Genomic DNA, 16238 nt, shown 5'->3' on the forward strand with positions numbered 1-16238 from the left:
AATATGACCATGTCTTTCTTTTTTTAGGAGAAACACATGACCAGCTCAGACGTTAATACGCTGACAAGGCAAAAAGAGTTGCTGCTACAGAAATTAAGCACTTTTGAAGAAACCAATAGGACACTCCGGGATCTACTTAAAGAACAGCACAACCGGGAGGTGAGCAGTGCTGCATGTTTAACTTTCCCCGATTTACAGGAGACAGCATGGGCTAGTGGACTGAGACCAGAACTTGGAGTCAGAACTCCTGAACTCTAATTCCAGTTCTGCAACTGACATGCTATGTGATCATGGACAAATGCTTCACCTCCCTCTGCCTTGGTTCTCCTAATTGTAATGTAGACCTTACCCCTCCCTTTTAAGGCTCAGATAAAGTTTGAATCCTAGTGTGAAGATGTTAACATCTCAGAGTGCTAGGCAAACTGCTGGAGTGATAATACTTCAGTGTAATTACTATTCCTACTGCAGCTTGTTGAACACGTGCTGCTTTGGTCAAAGGCAGGTCGGTGGCAAAGTACTTCCTCAGCCACCCATGATTCCAGTAAAAGGAACCAGCAAAGGTTTGTGTTTGCCCAAAGTGGGATACATTTGCAAGATCTTAGTTTGCCATTGTGTATTGTAGTATCCCCTTTGACTGGGTTAAAGGAGATGGGAGTGAGGAAGGGTTTCTGGGATGGGAATTCTGAGAGGAAGAGAGTTGAAAATGAAATTGCTGGCAGGGTTGACACCTTTTAATGTTATCTGAGAGTTGCTGCTTGAGTGCTGGCATAGATAGATATTTTTCTCAGGTCCATCTTAAATTGGAAGGCACATTTTCTTGGAATTAGGACATTGAGGGTGGTTTTGGAAAAAGCTTAATGAGCTCTTGTTTCTTCATTCTCTTGTAGAAAGATGCACAGAAATTGATGGAACAGCAGGGGTTGCTGCTAAAAAGGCTGTCTGACTCAGATGCAGAGAAAGCGGTAATGCAAGAGCAAAAGCATGCTTTCAGTACATGGGGCAAAAAATGAGATTTACAGTTTATTCTTTAAAACATGGGTGACCAATTGTGATATATATTGTAGAGGTGCCATTTAGCCTGATGGAGAAAGCTACATTGGCCTTTTTTTAACAGCCCCTTTTTTCCACTGCTAGCAACAAAGTCACTTAGGATCTGGGTGGTGTTTGTCTTCCAGAATCTGAAGATGAGGCTACAGGAGAAAGAGAAGGAGGTGGAAGATCTCATCAGTCAAATACAGACAGAAAAGGTAGTTTCCCTTTTCTATTACAACCTCTCCTTGAACACACATGAACCTTCAAAACTGTAACAAGGGTCTGGAATTTGAGGCAGCTATTGTGAATTAAGGCATTGCAGGTCCTGCTTTCTAGTGTGAACTGGCAGATGCCTATCTAATCCCCACATGGAATTGCTGATTTATTGATAACATCCATCACAAATACTTCAGGCAACAAATGTGAAATGATAGATGTCACCTCAGGACTGGCTATTCCTAGGGTTTTTCCAAAGCTGCTATTGCACACTTTGCTCAGGAGGGTCTCATAGGGCTTGGAGGCAGAGCTCAGTTAGGTGCCTTGCTGCAGCAAGTCCTGATGGGTAATCTCGTTTTGCTGGGAACCATCAGCTGCCCATGGCCTCAGGTTCTAATGTGCCCTGCCTCCCCTTGGTTCCAAGTTCCTATGAAGCAGATGGACACATGGCAACAGTGGCCAGAGTGGAGTGTATTTTGGCTCAGAACAAATCCTTGCAGGCTGGTCAACCAGGGTGACTGTGGGGTCTAGACTCCATGCCAGTTTAGAAAGAGGGGGATCCCATCCTGGTACACTTGAATGGAGAGAGGGATCTGTGAGGGTGCTTCAGGGAGTGGGGGAGAAGGACAGGGCTTGTGGTAATGGAATAGGGAATATACCATTCATCAGCACCGTAATGCAGAATACTGGTTCTTGGGGTGCTTAGAATTACTGTAGTTTTCTGTAAACATTTTGTTCTCATAACTCTCTGGACAAAACTGCTGGATTCCAGCAAGCCATGGCTCTCCCCTCAGAGCTTACACACTCTAGCTAAACTGGGCAAATTTGACTGACATGTCTTGCCTCCCTGCTCCCATGACTAAGAAAATGAGTCTCTGAGAGGGCTCTTTCTGGCAGATCCTGTGATAGCTGGTGGTGTGTGTTGAAGCAGAGGCCTGAACTGCTGCGTAGTGTGAAATGTCCCATCTGCTTCGATGCCTGGGAAAACGACACTTAGTCCTATTTGTTTCATATTTAGGATCAAGCGAAGACAGCATGCGAACTCTCCAAATCCATGGAAGCTGTGAGGGGTCATTTACAAGCTCAGCTGCGAAATAAAGAAGCTGAAAATAATCGTCTGGCTATTCAGATCCGGGTATGTTTTCGGTATTCACCAGGCCATTCAAACTGATCGGCTGATTGCACTGAAGAAGAGAGTGGCAGTCACTGACTATTCCATGCCATGCCCATCCAATAACGAAATGCATAAGCTGGCATCACTTATGCCATTGTTGTACATTTTCTTCTATAATTTTGATTGAGAACTAAAATTCTTTTTTTACTTGTGTGAAGCGAAGTCATAAACTTTAAGGGTTAATTGTCTCCAAGTAATTACTTGTTACTTTAGATTTCCCCTCAAATTAGTTATGTTAAAGAGATTGGTTTCTGCTGAACCACATATCAGGAGGGATGGGAAACTATTTAACTTGCTATCTGGGAAAAAGAAACTCCTGCCATGGGTCTCTTTATCTGATTGCAAAGACAAATGTTTGTTTCACTGTATCACTGGTGATACCTATGATCAAGGGTCTGGAACGGCTTCCATGTGAGGAGAGACTATAAAAATGAGGGCTGTTTATCTTAGAAAAGAGACAACAAAGGGGGAATATGACAGAGATCTATAAAATCATGAATAGTATGGGAAAAGTGAATAGAGAAGTGTTATCCTTTCACACAATACAAAAATCAGGGGTCACCTGATTAAAGTAATAGTCAGCCAGTTTAATACAAACAAGAGGAAGTACTTTTTTATATAAATGCACAGTTTACCTGTGGAACTCATTTCCATGGGTTGTTGTAATGGCCAAAACTATAACTGGGTTTTAAAAAAAAGAATTAGCTAAGTTCACAGAGGATAGGTTATTAGCCAAGATGGTCAGGGATGCAATCTCATGCTTCTAGTGACCCTAAACCTCTTGACCGCGAGAAGCTAGGAGCGGAAGGTGGGTGGAGCACCTCAACTGCTCTGTCCTGTATGCTCACCCTGAAGCTCTGGTACTGGCCACTGTCAGAGACAAGATACTGGTCAAGATGGACCATAGTCTGAATCAGTATGACAGTTCTTAGGTACTGAGATGAAGAAAGTTGCCTTGGGTTATCTTGATGAAAGCTGTGTGTTAACTATCTCTGTAATTTTAAGAAAAAGGCTATATACAGGTATGTTCTTCTGTACAATGAATTATCGAGGCAGATACATTTCAATTGAAAGGAGATAACTCCTATGTAGAACAAAAGGTGCTAGGTCTATATCTACCTTGGAAAGCCTCAGGAAAGATGACTTCATTGCTGAGCAGAAGTATGCCACACACGGTGGAAAGAAAATAATCTTGCTAAAATCTGTCCTTACATATAGCAATAAATATTGGGCCTAGTGTAAGGATGTGCAGCTTTGTGGTCAGTAGAATTGCACTTGCTTAAACTAGGTATTATATTGAAATACACTGAGCCAAATGCAAAGAGTTCAGAGCTTACCTTGTTTGGTTCTGATGTAATAATAACCTTTAGATTCTATATTAAGACTAGAAATATTGGAAACGACTGCTGTTTGAGTCTTCTTGAGACATAATTCCTGAACTGGTTCCCAAGAGGTATTACCCTTATTCACTTGTTTTAGGACAAGAGAATGAGACACCTCTCTTAGCATATGTTAACACTGTGAGTGGAAAAAGTTAAAGGATCTATCATAACTTATAAATTGCACTAAGAGGAACCGGTTGCTGCCTCAGGAGTGAAATTTGGCAGCTGTGTTTATCAGCACACAGAAACACTACATGCTACTTTTAAGACTGGAAGTTTGGCATCTCAGCCCACCTTTTCCACTGCAAGAATGGTTTTCAAGATCATTTTGTGTCTCATCCCATGAATAAAGTGGACCAAGCTACAGTAGGAATGGCAGACTGAACTGAGATTATTTAGCTCCATGATGGACCACATTGATAGATGGCTTATGTCTGCCTCTCTCCTTGGCTGCTGGGAGATAAGTTGACCCTCTTGACTGAAGATAAAGCATTTCACATAGAATGTGTGGGTTTTTTTTTTTTTTTTTCCTTTCCAGAATCTGGAGCGCAGTGGGGCTCAGCATAAGGCAGAGGTGGAACATATCATGGAACAGCTAAAAGAGCTGAGGCAGAAGGGGGAGCGTGATAAGGAGGCCCTGAAGAAAGCCATACGTGCACAGAAAGAGCGGGCTGAGCGCAGTGAGGAATATGCAGAGCAGCTGAATGTACAGCTAGCAGAAAAGGTAGTTGGTCCTGGGGAGGAGGGAAAGAGAATCCTTTAGAGTCTCTGTCTGTATGTGGGCACATCCTTGATGTCTGATACCAACCCCAGGGCGGGAGAGCTGCTTTATCTAATGAGATTTATTTTTGTACTGGGGCCTCAGCCCATTTGCACCACATTTAAAACAAAGCTATTTTTTCTCAGCTGTCACTGTTCACTGCTCCTTCCTTTGAACAAGATAATGTGATAAACTAGCAGATCTGATCTTCTTCAGACTTCCTTCCTACCTTTAGAGCCTGCTGAGGAAAATGGACAAAAGGTTGCAGGGCCTCGCTTTGCTTTTGTACATGTATGCTGGTTCAATATTGAGCTGCTTTCAGAGTTATGCATGGAATTGGTAGTTGACAAAGAAAATGTTCATCGTGGCAAAGGGGAAAGAAAGTAGGAGTAAAAAATGGGAATTTATTTTGGCAGAGGAAATCATTGGGGAAAGCAATTGGAGCAGAGACTATAAATAAATAAGACACCTAGATTTGCCTTTGGGGAAAGGGGATTGGAGGATATAGCAAAAGCAGGAAGGCTGCGACTAGGACAAACCAGAAAAGCTCAGACATTTTAGACCACTTGTCCCCTTCCTGCTCTTCAGTAATTTGTGTTCTTTTGGGGTTATCTCCTCTGTCCAAGACCAATGCAGGTTCTTAGCTATGCTTTGCATTCCTAACTACTGCATTTGTTGTCTTCAAAGAGGAGCCCCTCCTCTCTCTGCCAGTGTGGCTGTGAGCTGACAGCATCAATTGAAAATGTTATTTGGCGAGGACATGGAGTGGTAAAAGGAATTAATGTTGTTTTTCAAACCGGACTACTGTTGAGCGGAAGTATTATCTCCAGAGTGTTTGATATTTGTTGCTACCGTGGCATGTTCCACTTTTCACATCACTGTTGTCCTGTGATATATTTTTTTTTTTTTGTCAGTCTTGTCTCTCTCATTCCACATCTTTCTCATGTTGGACAGGACAGTTATGTTACTGAGGCACTGTCCACTCTGGAGTCCTGGAGGAGCCGCTACAACAAAGTAGTGAAGGACAAGACTGACCTGGAGCTTGAGATTGTTATGCTGAACAGGTAAGAGCTCTGGCATGGGGAGCCAGCATGAATGGAGCTGGGATACTAGTTCAAGAAGGGACTCCTCAAGTCTCCAGGTTGGAGCATAAGTACTCAGTTGAAAGCTAGAGCCAGCATGGTCTAGTGGTGAAAGGGTCTGAGAGCCAGGAGGTCTGGCTTCTACTCCTGACTGCCACAATGATTTGTTGATTAAGTCACTTATCCCTGTGCCTGCTGCCTATTCTGTAAAATATATATACTTACTTTTCTTTGAAGGATCTCAGAATGGCTCACAACGAAAGAGACTATTTAAATGCAAAGTAGTTTCATTAAGGCTGATCTGTTTTTGTGGAGCTGGGGGCAAAAATTGTCAGTATCATCACAGTGCAGTTACCACAGAGAAAACTGAGCATAGGAGCAAGAGGGGGAAGTATCATATTAGCAGGGGTGCCAAACCTACGGCTCATGGGCTGTACGTGGACCACCAGAGCATTTCATAAGGCCTGCAGCCTGCTTCAAAACAATATACTAATGGCCAATTCATTCATGTTTTGTTGTCATGTTTACATCATTTTAATGTACACAAGTCTGCAAACAGACAATACTGTACGTAGGTTGTTTCTATCTAAATGCATATGAGACAAGCTGAACTTAAAATTATAAATCAATACAGGTGACTTTAAATCTTATTAAAATACGTAGAATCTGTTTGGCCCACACAAGACTTGAGGTGCTTAGGTTTACGTGGCCCTTCTGTGTAATAAGGATGGGTACGACTGCATTAGCCTATACAACTCGGATATAATGTATCAGTGCCACTGCAATGAAATGCCAGCAGCCCGGTAACATCTGTGTGCCTGTTTTCCCAAAGGGAATGGAGCAGCAGAAGAAACCAGAGTGAAGTTTGTATAGCCAACCAGTAGTGTGTGCATGCATGAGATGTGGAGGGAAAAGGGGGAGTAAAGAAAGGATGTCTTGTTCCTGAAGCTGAATTTCAAAGAACAAGAGACTTTTTTCTTTTTTGTCATTTAATGGTTAATTTCACCTCCTGCATGGCAGCCGTATTACAGACTTGTTGGAGCAGCAGACCTCCATGGAGGACAAAATGCGGGAAGACAGAGATGCTCTGGTGGATAAACTGCACCGACAGGCCACAGAGAGCACGTCTTTCAAAATGGAGAATGAAAGGCTGAAGGTCAGTTGAATATCTAGGCGTTTTGTAGCTGAAATGTTAGTATAAGGGAGAAGTTGTAGTGAGCAGCTGCTACCCCTGTAAGTCCAGAGAGAAATTATGTCCTTTGATCCCATTTGATGTCAGATCAAATTGCGTTGGAAACCTTAAGTGTAACTGGATTGACTGTATGTTCAGTCCTGTGTTCCATTTTTTGACTTGGGTGAGGTAGGCTGAAATTTGTGAAGAGAGGAACATATAAGGTTTGTTAGGGGAGGGGAAGAATAGGCTTTTTCTACCCTCTGATTCAGTATGTGGGATTGGAGATATGCTTACCTGCCTGGTCTCCTGGATGATATATTGTGTCATCTATACAGCTGGACAGGGAACAAAAACCATATCTTTAGGGAGAACCACAGCCTCCAAAATAGAAAGATGCCTGACATCCTCTCCAGACACTTACATAACCATCTATGGTATGGTAGGTAATGTACCTGATTATCCCTTTAAAGAAAGCTTCAGTCCAAATAAACCAAGCATGACGCTGATCCAGTGGACACAGCTCATTTAAAAGTGTTTGGAACATGATGGAACAACTCTCATGCAGATGTAAGGCCATGTTCTCTGCTGGCATACATTGGTGAAGCTCACAGCCCCTGCTCTAACTTAGCTTAATGTATATGGGGACAACTTAGCCTGCTCCAAGCACTGCCTCTTGAATAGAAGATGTCTTCTCCATTCAGGCTACCATGGTCCCAGTGGAGGAGAAGCTGAACCAAGCTCAGATGGAGGTGCAGCAGCTCAAGGCATCTCTGAGGAACTATGAAGGGCTGATTGAAACCTACAAGTCTCAGGTATTTTATTCAACCCTCCTTTTTCCTTCCCTCCTCACACAAATTTGTTTTCTTCCTTTGCTGTTGTGGTTTATTCTCTCATGCCTTAATTCTGTTTGCTAGCTATTAGATGATGCTCTGTCGTCTTACTTTTCTGGTTTTCATGGCTCTAATAAAATCTATTTATGCAAAAGCTTTTATAGATTATTCTGTTCAAATGGCAGCCTGTAGACAGCCACCTGCTTTGTTCTGGACTGTAGAAAACTTGCCTCACTCTGCACACTCTGATCACCCATTCTGTTAGCAGAAGCTGAGTCCATGTGTAAAGATCTTGCTCAGTGTATAAATTGTCTAGAACTGATCTTGGTAATTGTCACTTTCCCAGCCCCTTTTAAGAAGCAAATCCAGAAGTAAAATGTCTAATCCTAGTCATACCTTCTGCGGCCCTTCCACTTGGCTAGTGCTATTCCTTTGCTGCCCCTGCTGAGATCTGGGTTTTGTGGTGGTGGTAGGGAGGAAAAGCACCAAGGGGGAAATCTTTGGAGGACAGCACAAAGAAGGGTGAGAAGGCTATTAAAAAGTACAAAGGTGGAAAAGCTCCACAACTTGGGGTGTTGCTGTCCAGAGGTTCACAAGAATCCTGCTACTGGATCTCAACAATTGTAATTGTGCCAGTGTGTAGCAATCTGTGATTGAAAACCCTAACATAGTCATGTGCCAATTCTTTCTGTGCCCAGGTATTGAGAACCCGAATGGAAGCCGATGAGGTGACTGTGAAACTGGAGCTTTGTGACAAAGAGAATAAGACACTAAAAGATGAAATGAACAAGGAGATTGAGTTGGTAATTATTCCTTTAAGAAAACCTGGACCATTAAATTGGTACATGGCAGCCACTCAGGGCTGCACTCCTTTCTTGGTATAGTTGAAAACAAATGTGCTTGGACTCTGATGGAGATAAAAGAAGTCCTCCAGACAGGTTTGCCTTTTTCCCCCATCTCAGCTCAAGGGAGAATGGAAATGCAAACTAGTGTTTGTTTTGCCAAGTGCATTGAATTTTCAGAATGTCCCATGAGGGGCCTTGTCAAATACATAGTGTCCATTTGAGGTGGTGCCCTTCACTGTGGGGAGGGTTGTTCAGGGTCATTAAGTTTAAATTGTGCATCCTGTCTTTCAGTGGTTGTCATGGAACAGTTGTTCTCAAGAATACTGTATACATTAATAAAACTCAAGCCTGGATTTGTAGACATTCGCACCTTGTGGGAATTTGAGAATCTAAGTGAATGTGTCTTGGAATAGAGGAAGGAATCTGCATTACAATGAGCAGTTCCATTGCTTGCCAGGCATCTGAGATGCCCTTATTGCTGGGAAACAGAGATGCTCTGGTGGACAGATAGCACCAATCAACTCAAAAATTTATTAGCCCAGACTCTTCAGAAATGTCTGAAATAGGGTCACATGTTTAGTTGTTTTTAACTGACCACTCTGTCCTTCCATTCCTCTCACCACCACAGGCTCGGAAGCAGTTCCAGAGACAGCTTGCTGAACTAGAAAAGCTGCCCGAGATCCTGAAGATCACGGAAACAAAGCTGGCAGAATGTCAGGATCAGCTGCAGAGTTATGAAAAAAAGAACATGGACCTTTCTGCCATGATTACAGATCTTCGTCAGCGGGTAAGGGACTGGCAGAAAGGACCCACAGCTGCACTGTCTGCAAGCCGGGGACCAAGATGAGTTTCTAGTTGCAGGAAATTCAGTCTTTGCCTCTGTACTCGTCTCTTTTTGAAATGATTAAAACATCTGCACTGCAAAATAAAGATGTGTGGCATGTCTTTGTTTAGGGAGAATAGTAACTTAGCTGATGGCTTTCCTTGCTATTTCAAGGCTTTCTTTCAAACTGCTTAGTTGCAGAGTCTTACTGGGTCTTGAAGAGCTGCAGAACCCAAAATGCATGGTGTCTCGTTCATTTCTGTCACCCTGATCAACTTATTGGCTGCCTCTCTCTCATGACCATCCGCTCACAAATGTTGCTCTGCTTTTATTTTCTTCCCCTGCCTTCCTGATGCCATGCCAACAGGGGCCTTGAATGATTCTGTGGCCTACGCACTTTGCTTTGATGATCTCATGCAAATCATTAGCTTTCTCAGTATTTCAGGCTCTGAATTCTTCCTGGCCCTGTTACCACGCACAAGCTTCGTCTAATCTGTATGCTTCACTATGCTTGCAGGTGGCTGCTCTACTGTCAAGTTCTTATGGCACTGACCACTCGTATGTGGTGTGGAAAAATTCTATTTAATGATGGGTCTAAACATTACCTGGAGGAACTACACAAATCTGACATGTGGCTTTTTGCTGTTTCACGTACTGTTGCCTCCATTTCCCTCTCCAGGGCTTTCCAGAATTGTGAATTAAGGTGTTATAGCTGTGGGTTTCCTCCTCCCCAAGAACAGCACCCATTTGAGGTGGCTGGTCTTGCCTTTGTATTGACCTCCTACGTAAGGTCTGTTTTCTGTCATTTTAGATTGAGTTCCAGGGAGACAAAATGGAAATGACAAGAGAGAAGTATCAATCTGCCCAGGAGGAGAACAAGCAGCTGATCTTGAAGCTAGAGGAGCTGGAGAGGTTAGAATATATAACTGGCCTGCTCTCCTTGCCTGACTTTTTCTCTCCTCCGCTCCTGACCCTCCTTGTTCCTTTTTCAAGGCACTAAGGCAGCTGCTGGCTTGCTTGTGTACCTTTCCCATCTCCCTGAGCCTTTATGCATTTAAGAGCCTTTGTAGAATTAAATCAGAAAGTTAGGTAGTCTGGCCTACATAAGTTTGGAATGCTTCTGTAGAGAGAATAACTTTTTTAGTCAGGAAAACATCTCAGAAGGACTACTTCTTCCCCCATCTCTTTTTTTTCCCCTCATGAGCTTTCAAGTACTTGCTTGTTCTGGCCAGGTTGGAAATTCTCTGTGACTGTCCTTTTCTGTGTTATTCCTGGTCCCTGCTGAAATATGGAAGTGCCAGAGACATGAGCATAGGAAAAATTAGATTTACTTGTTTATGTAATCAAAGAAGGTTCAGGTTGGCTCTTATTCCGAGTCTGTGCCCACCCTGAGTCTTCAGTCTGGTATTTTGTGCTAAGTAATCTTAAGAAGAGAAATTTTCTTCTGTGTGAGGCACTCTGAAGTCCTCTGCAGGCACACTAGAAAAATCAACAAGAACAAAGGGCCTGGTCCCACACCATTGGCTCTTGGAGGAGCTCCACTGAAATCAGTGAGAAAGGGCAATCCATAACTGTCCACTGTAGAGTTTCTTACATCTTCCTCTAAGCATCTGGTACTGACCACTGTCAGAGACAGGATATTGCATTAGATAGGCTACTGGTCTGATCAGTATGGCAGTCCTACATTTCCTGTATCTCTCAGTGTTTCTACACTCTTTCATTGGTGATGCTGTGGTGAGGACAGGTCAATGAGTATTCTCAGTATGCCCCCCATCTTGAAATTATTTGGTGTTAGAAGTGAAGTGTGAAACTCTGCTTGGCTCGGAGGTCCTGACTTTAGAGGGGAAGTTGAAGATTGATCTGTCCCCTGACCAACCAGTGACCTGAGGGAGAGGCATATTGAGCCAAATTGTATTTAATGATTAATAAAATTCTTTGTCTTGCTGTCTCAACCCAGGAAACTAGAGTCGACGGGTGCACAGAACATAGAGTTCCTTCAGGTCATAGCTAAAAGGGAGGAGTCTATCCATCAATCCCAGCTGCGATTGGAGGAGAAAACCCGTGAGTGTAGCTCCTTGGCTCGGCAGCTGGAGATGGCCATTGAAGATGCCAAAAGACAGGTTAGTAACTCCTTGTCAGAGTAAGAAAATGATCAAATACAGTGGAACCCTCAAACTACAGGAGAGCAGGTTACCAGGTGATGGAAGGGGATACCTCTACATTCCATCACCAACCTTCTAATTTTGCTTCCTCTTGCTGCATTATCTGTAGGAAACAGAAGCAAAAAAATGAAGTTGGTACTTTGTCTCCAGTAGGCACACAAAAATGGAAGGAAAAATGCTAGACTCAGATGCTCCTTGTCTTTGCCAGAATCATACAAAAATATGTCCAGCCCTCCTCTAGGGCGAACGGGGAGGAAGTTATTACCATAGCAGAAGCAAAGCATTTTGTATGGACAACACTCTTGCCAAAGCAAAAAATTCATTGCCTTGTTCCTACTTGTAGGTGGAACAAACGAGGGACCGAGCAGCATCTAGAGAGCGGACAGCCCAGTCCAAGATGTTGGAGTTGGAGACCCAGCTGAGCCGGACGAAAACAGAACTAAACCAGCTGCGTCGGAGCAAAGAAGATGTGAGTGTTTTGGAGGGGATGTTGTTGATAAACTAGCAGCCTCGATGCAGCAGTAAGAGTCTGTAATCCTATGTCCCATCAGTGTGCTGAAGAAATTGTACAGTAACTTTGTTGTAGTGTATCTGTGTCTGCTGTGATAGTGAAACACACTAGTGTGCTTGGTGAAGTATAAAGTGTGGAGGAAGATGTAGTTTTTGCCCCAAGAGGCTTACAATCTAAGTCACATACATGGGGCCTGATTCTCGTCACTTATACTAACAGTTTGAATGGAGCTACTCCTAATTTACACTGGGTGAGAGGAGAATCAGACCCACCATACTATTCAGACAAACACTACATCAAAAACCTGGAGAACGGAAGGGGTCCAGACAGTGCAGGTATTGCTACATTTAGGGGGGAGTTCTTTTCCTCCCTTTCATCACCTTTGGATGTACAAGAGAGGGGCTGAGGAGTGTTCCTCTGCTAGGGGAATGATTTTGTTCTCGTTGAAGGGGATATTTTACATTTGGTCTCCCGTTTTCTTTCCCTGTTTACTTTAGCCCTGGGATTGGAAGAGGGCTGACCTACAGCAGGTGATAACCTCCTGAGTTTCTTCCTAGAGAGTGGTTCCATTTTGTTTTCAACCGTTAGTTAATCAGAATGTTAAGTTCCTATTCTGATTGGCTGTGTTATCTTGAGCATTTATATACAAGTTGATGTGTGGGGTTGGGACTGAGTGAAATGAGTGATAGACTTTTAGTGTTAAGTGGTGTGTGTTGCAGTGCCATATTGTTCATAAAAATCCCAGAGAATGATAAGAGTTAAGGCTAGCATGACTAGAATGAAAAATCTCTAGCCTTCAGCCCTGTGTTTTGTGTCTTCTTCATGCAGTCAGAGCACCGATACCAAAGCCGTCTACAGGATTTAAAGGATCGCCTGGAGCAGTCTGAAAGCACCAACCGCAGCATGCAAAACTATGTCCAGTTCCTCAAGTCCTCTTATGCCAATGTCTTTGGAGAAAGTGCCTTATTGAGCTCACCTCTCTGTTCCCGATCTCCTCCATGATAATAGTTCCCTCCCTGTCCCTCTGCTATTGAGAGGTACAAAAAGGGGGCCTTACTTCAAAGCCATATCTTGTGCAGAAAACTGGTTGGGATTTCAGAGTCCATTTAAAGAGAAGTCTTCCTCGCATTCTTGTTGTCTGGGTGAGATGGAGCTGCAGTGGTGTACAACAGGAAAATGGGATTGACACTGCAAATCTGGGTTGGAGTATGTGGGGAATGCTTTCCTTTTCATCTCCTAATCCCCCAGTGGTTACTTCTCTTGTAACTAACCTGGTGGTCTTTTTAATTAATCATATTAGATATTTTTTATTTTTGTAAGAGTTACATCTCTTCCTTTTTGCTCTTCCTACCTTATGTTCTTTTCTCACACTGCAAAGATCATGTTTGTTTTTAACTCTCACATACTGTGTTGATACAGCTGACCAATGGGGATACTGGGAGACAGTGCCACCAGTACAAGTGTGAACCCAACAGTGATAACTAAGTGACTGGAATCCACACTGAGAGTGGGTTACCTCCTGATCATCCACCCTTTTTATAAACAATTTTGTACTGGGAAACAATGAAATTATATCTTCTGAAGGTTTCTCACCTGATTCATGAATACTGTCTGATCCTTTATCGTTTTTGAGTGTGTGGTTGGTGTGTGTTAATGCTTCTAATCTGCATATTTCTGGATGACCTTTTCCTCCCAACAGCCTGATCCTGCATACCTTGCACATACCAGGGTCTGAGTCAAAGCCATTTGAAGTCATGGAAAGAGTCACATTAATTTCAGTGGGTCTGGAATCAGGACCCCAATCCAAATACAGTGGGAGCTTTGAGTTAGCTGTAGGGAAAAATAAAATAAAAAGACAGACTTGATGCTTGGCTTTGCCCTCAGAGCCAGCCTGCACATACTCATGTGATGTGAGGTCATCTCTGGCATGTGAAGAAATGTCAAGGTCTATGAGCTCTACTGTGTCCTCCAGTAAGCAGCTGTTCTGAAATATAGTAAATATTCATTTCATTTCAACCACAGCTGTTTGGCTGGGGGGCTTTTTGGTGTTTTTTTTGTTTGTTTGTTTTAAATTCTGTTTATATGAGATGCAGTAATCAGTGGAATGTTTGTTTGGTAAAGGATTTCTACGTTTCTTTTAATCAGTATTTGAGAGTTCTGTTTTAATGTGTAACTTAAAAAAATCCAGAAGGTGCTATGATAAAATTATTAAACTTCAGAAGTTTTAAAATGTGTGGTGTTTCTGAGGTTGACACTTCATCTTATAAATTGCCTCACTGTCTTTCTACAGTCATTCCCCTCCATCATGCTTCTGGTGTTTTGTAGGAGCTAATGTCTCAAAGGAAATTCATGGATTTTTTAAAATTTAATCTTATTTTAAAGATCAAAACTAATACACCTTTGAACCATCAGCACTGGTGCTCAAAATACATAAATTTGTTCATGGGGATAATGCTGCAGTTGCTTGAGGGGAAATGAATCCTTACAATAAAGGGAGGAGAAAGCAGTCTGCACTAGCCTTCACTGATAGTCAAATGTATGATAAAATCAAGAAAATCAGTTCTTAAGCTTTCAGTTTTTAGCTCCAGCACAAAATACCATAGTCCTGTCATTCTGAATCAAGAAGTGTCAAGGTCTCAATGGCCCATGTATCCTAGACTTTGAATTTTACGTTTGCCAAAGGCAGTAAGGAAAAAAGCCCTCTGTCTTGTGATTTTAATAGGGTCCAGTGCTTTTCTCTGTTCTCTTGTGTTGTGGAAAATGAAAATGTTGGCTCCTTCATACGTTCCATGTGTTGCAGCTTCCTTGGTGTTTGTATCATTCTGTCTCTGAAGAGACATACAGAGGCAGCCCTTTTGGCTGAGTTGGCTCACTTCTGTAAGCATGCAGAACTCCTGATGCAGCTGAAGTCTTCCATGACTGTAAAGCTCCCAGCATTATTTTTGAATGAATCCCTAGTCTATCACTGTTCTCTCCCCCAGGAACACCTAGCAGTTGGGGTGGGATTTCTAAGTACTGCATCTGCCTCTGCTGTATCGCATTATCATTCAGCAATTACTCTGAGATCCTATTCTGTAGTTGGAATTTGTTTTACTTTTCATACACTACTGTCACAGTTAGTTCAGTTTTCTGTTCCAAGTTCATTGGATCCAGGTTGTCTCCTTAGATTTCATCATGTAGGCATCCCTCTCTTTCTTGCTTTTATTTTGTGTGTACTCCTTGGTAAGGAGCCTAATGCTCCATCCATTTTATGCATGGACCTCCCATGCTCTTAGTGCAGTTCAAGGCACAAAGCTGCTGCAGGAATGGGACAAGGGATAGTACACTAATATGAAACATGACAATTCCTTTGCTCTATCTATCTTAATATCCTCCTACTAGAAGTATACCAGATGCTCCAGACATAAACCTTGGTCATTATGCAATACAGGGGAGAGGAAGGCACTTAAAAGTGTGCAGCAGAGTTTTGAAGCAATGTAAACATTCAGCATGGCATTAGCCTTCTTCCTCCATTTGGTATTATCTTCATTTTACAGATAAAGAAACTGAGGCACAGAGCAATGAAATTATTAGTCTAAGGTCACTTGTGAAACTTGTGCCAGAGCCAGAGAGAGAACTCGGATGCCCTCACTAATCTACATCTTTCACCATACTCTGTAAGATTCCTTTAGTGACATTTGATCTGCAATGTCCAGCTAGAGGGCAATTTTTCAAGAGGTTCGCACCCAGCAGCTCCCATTTTGATATTTAAGGACAGATATTCAACAGAGATTAGGTTTAACTTTTGAAAATCTGGCCTGAAATGGCTGTTTTGAGTTCTACTGAAAACAGTTACTGAATGTGCGGTTTTGGTAGGCTGGTTGTTGCTGCACACATCACCTTTTTTAAATGGATGCCATGGCAAACTTTGAGTCAACCTGCCACAGAACGACCTTTGTTCTTAATTTACCAAAGGTGAAATTATACAGTGCAATCCCAGCAGGAGGCGGTTAAATACACGATACCAAATGGGTCATCTTTTGCCTCAGGGATCTTTTTTCCTGGAGCAATAGTGGCATCACTCTCTGAGGGAGTTATCCCTTAAGGATATTAAGTTATCCCTTAAGCTATTACCAGCAGGAGAGTGGGGTGGGAGGAGGTATTGTTTCATGGTGTCTGCGTATATAATGTCTTCTGCAGTTTCCACAGTATGCATCCAATGAAGTGAGCTGTAGCTCACAAAAGCTCATGCTCAAATAAATCGGTTA

General features: G+C 42.6%; 1 protein-coding gene across 7 annotated transcripts in view; it reads left to right on the forward strand.

Annotated features, from left to right (window-relative positions):
• The window catches only part of ODF2 (outer dense fiber of sperm tails 2), a 26452-nt gene extending 12231 nt beyond the window's left edge, over positions 1 to 14221 (forward strand). For 5 of the 7 annotated variants that reach the window (XM_073314434.2, XM_073314433.2, XM_073314435.2 and 2 more), the window contains 14 exons: positions 28 to 159; positions 888 to 962; positions 1176 to 1247; positions 2267 to 2383; positions 4343 to 4528; positions 5519 to 5628; positions 6667 to 6802; positions 7522 to 7632; positions 8349 to 8453; positions 9124 to 9282; positions 10130 to 10230; positions 11276 to 11438; positions 11824 to 11949; positions 12820 to 14221. In XM_073314434.2, the coding sequence (XP_073170535.1) occupies positions 28 to 159; positions 888 to 962; positions 1176 to 1247; positions 2267 to 2383; positions 4343 to 4528; positions 5519 to 5628; positions 6667 to 6802; positions 7522 to 7632; positions 8349 to 8453; positions 9124 to 9282; positions 10130 to 10230; positions 11276 to 11438; positions 11824 to 11949; positions 12820 to 12993 (1767 nt within the window). In that variant the 3' untranslated portion in view covers positions 12994 to 14221. Of the gene's footprint in view, positions 1 to 27; positions 160 to 887; positions 963 to 1175; positions 1248 to 2266; positions 2384 to 4342; positions 4529 to 5518; positions 5629 to 6666; positions 6803 to 7521; positions 7633 to 8348; positions 8454 to 9123; positions 9283 to 10129; positions 10231 to 11275; positions 11439 to 11823; positions 11950 to 12210; positions 12327 to 12819 lie in introns of those variants that run through there. The other 2 variants (XR_012155255.2, XM_073314438.2) reach the window with 2 other exon arrangements.
• The last annotated feature ends 2017 nt before the right edge of the window (positions 14222 to 16238 follow it).

Source organism: Lepidochelys kempii, chromosome 16 (genome assembly GCF_965140285.1).
Source record: "Lepidochelys kempii isolate rLepKem1 chromosome 16, rLepKem1.hap1, whole genome shotgun sequence".
Classification (NCBI taxonomy): Eukaryota; Metazoa; Chordata; order Testudines; family Cheloniidae; genus Lepidochelys; species Lepidochelys kempii.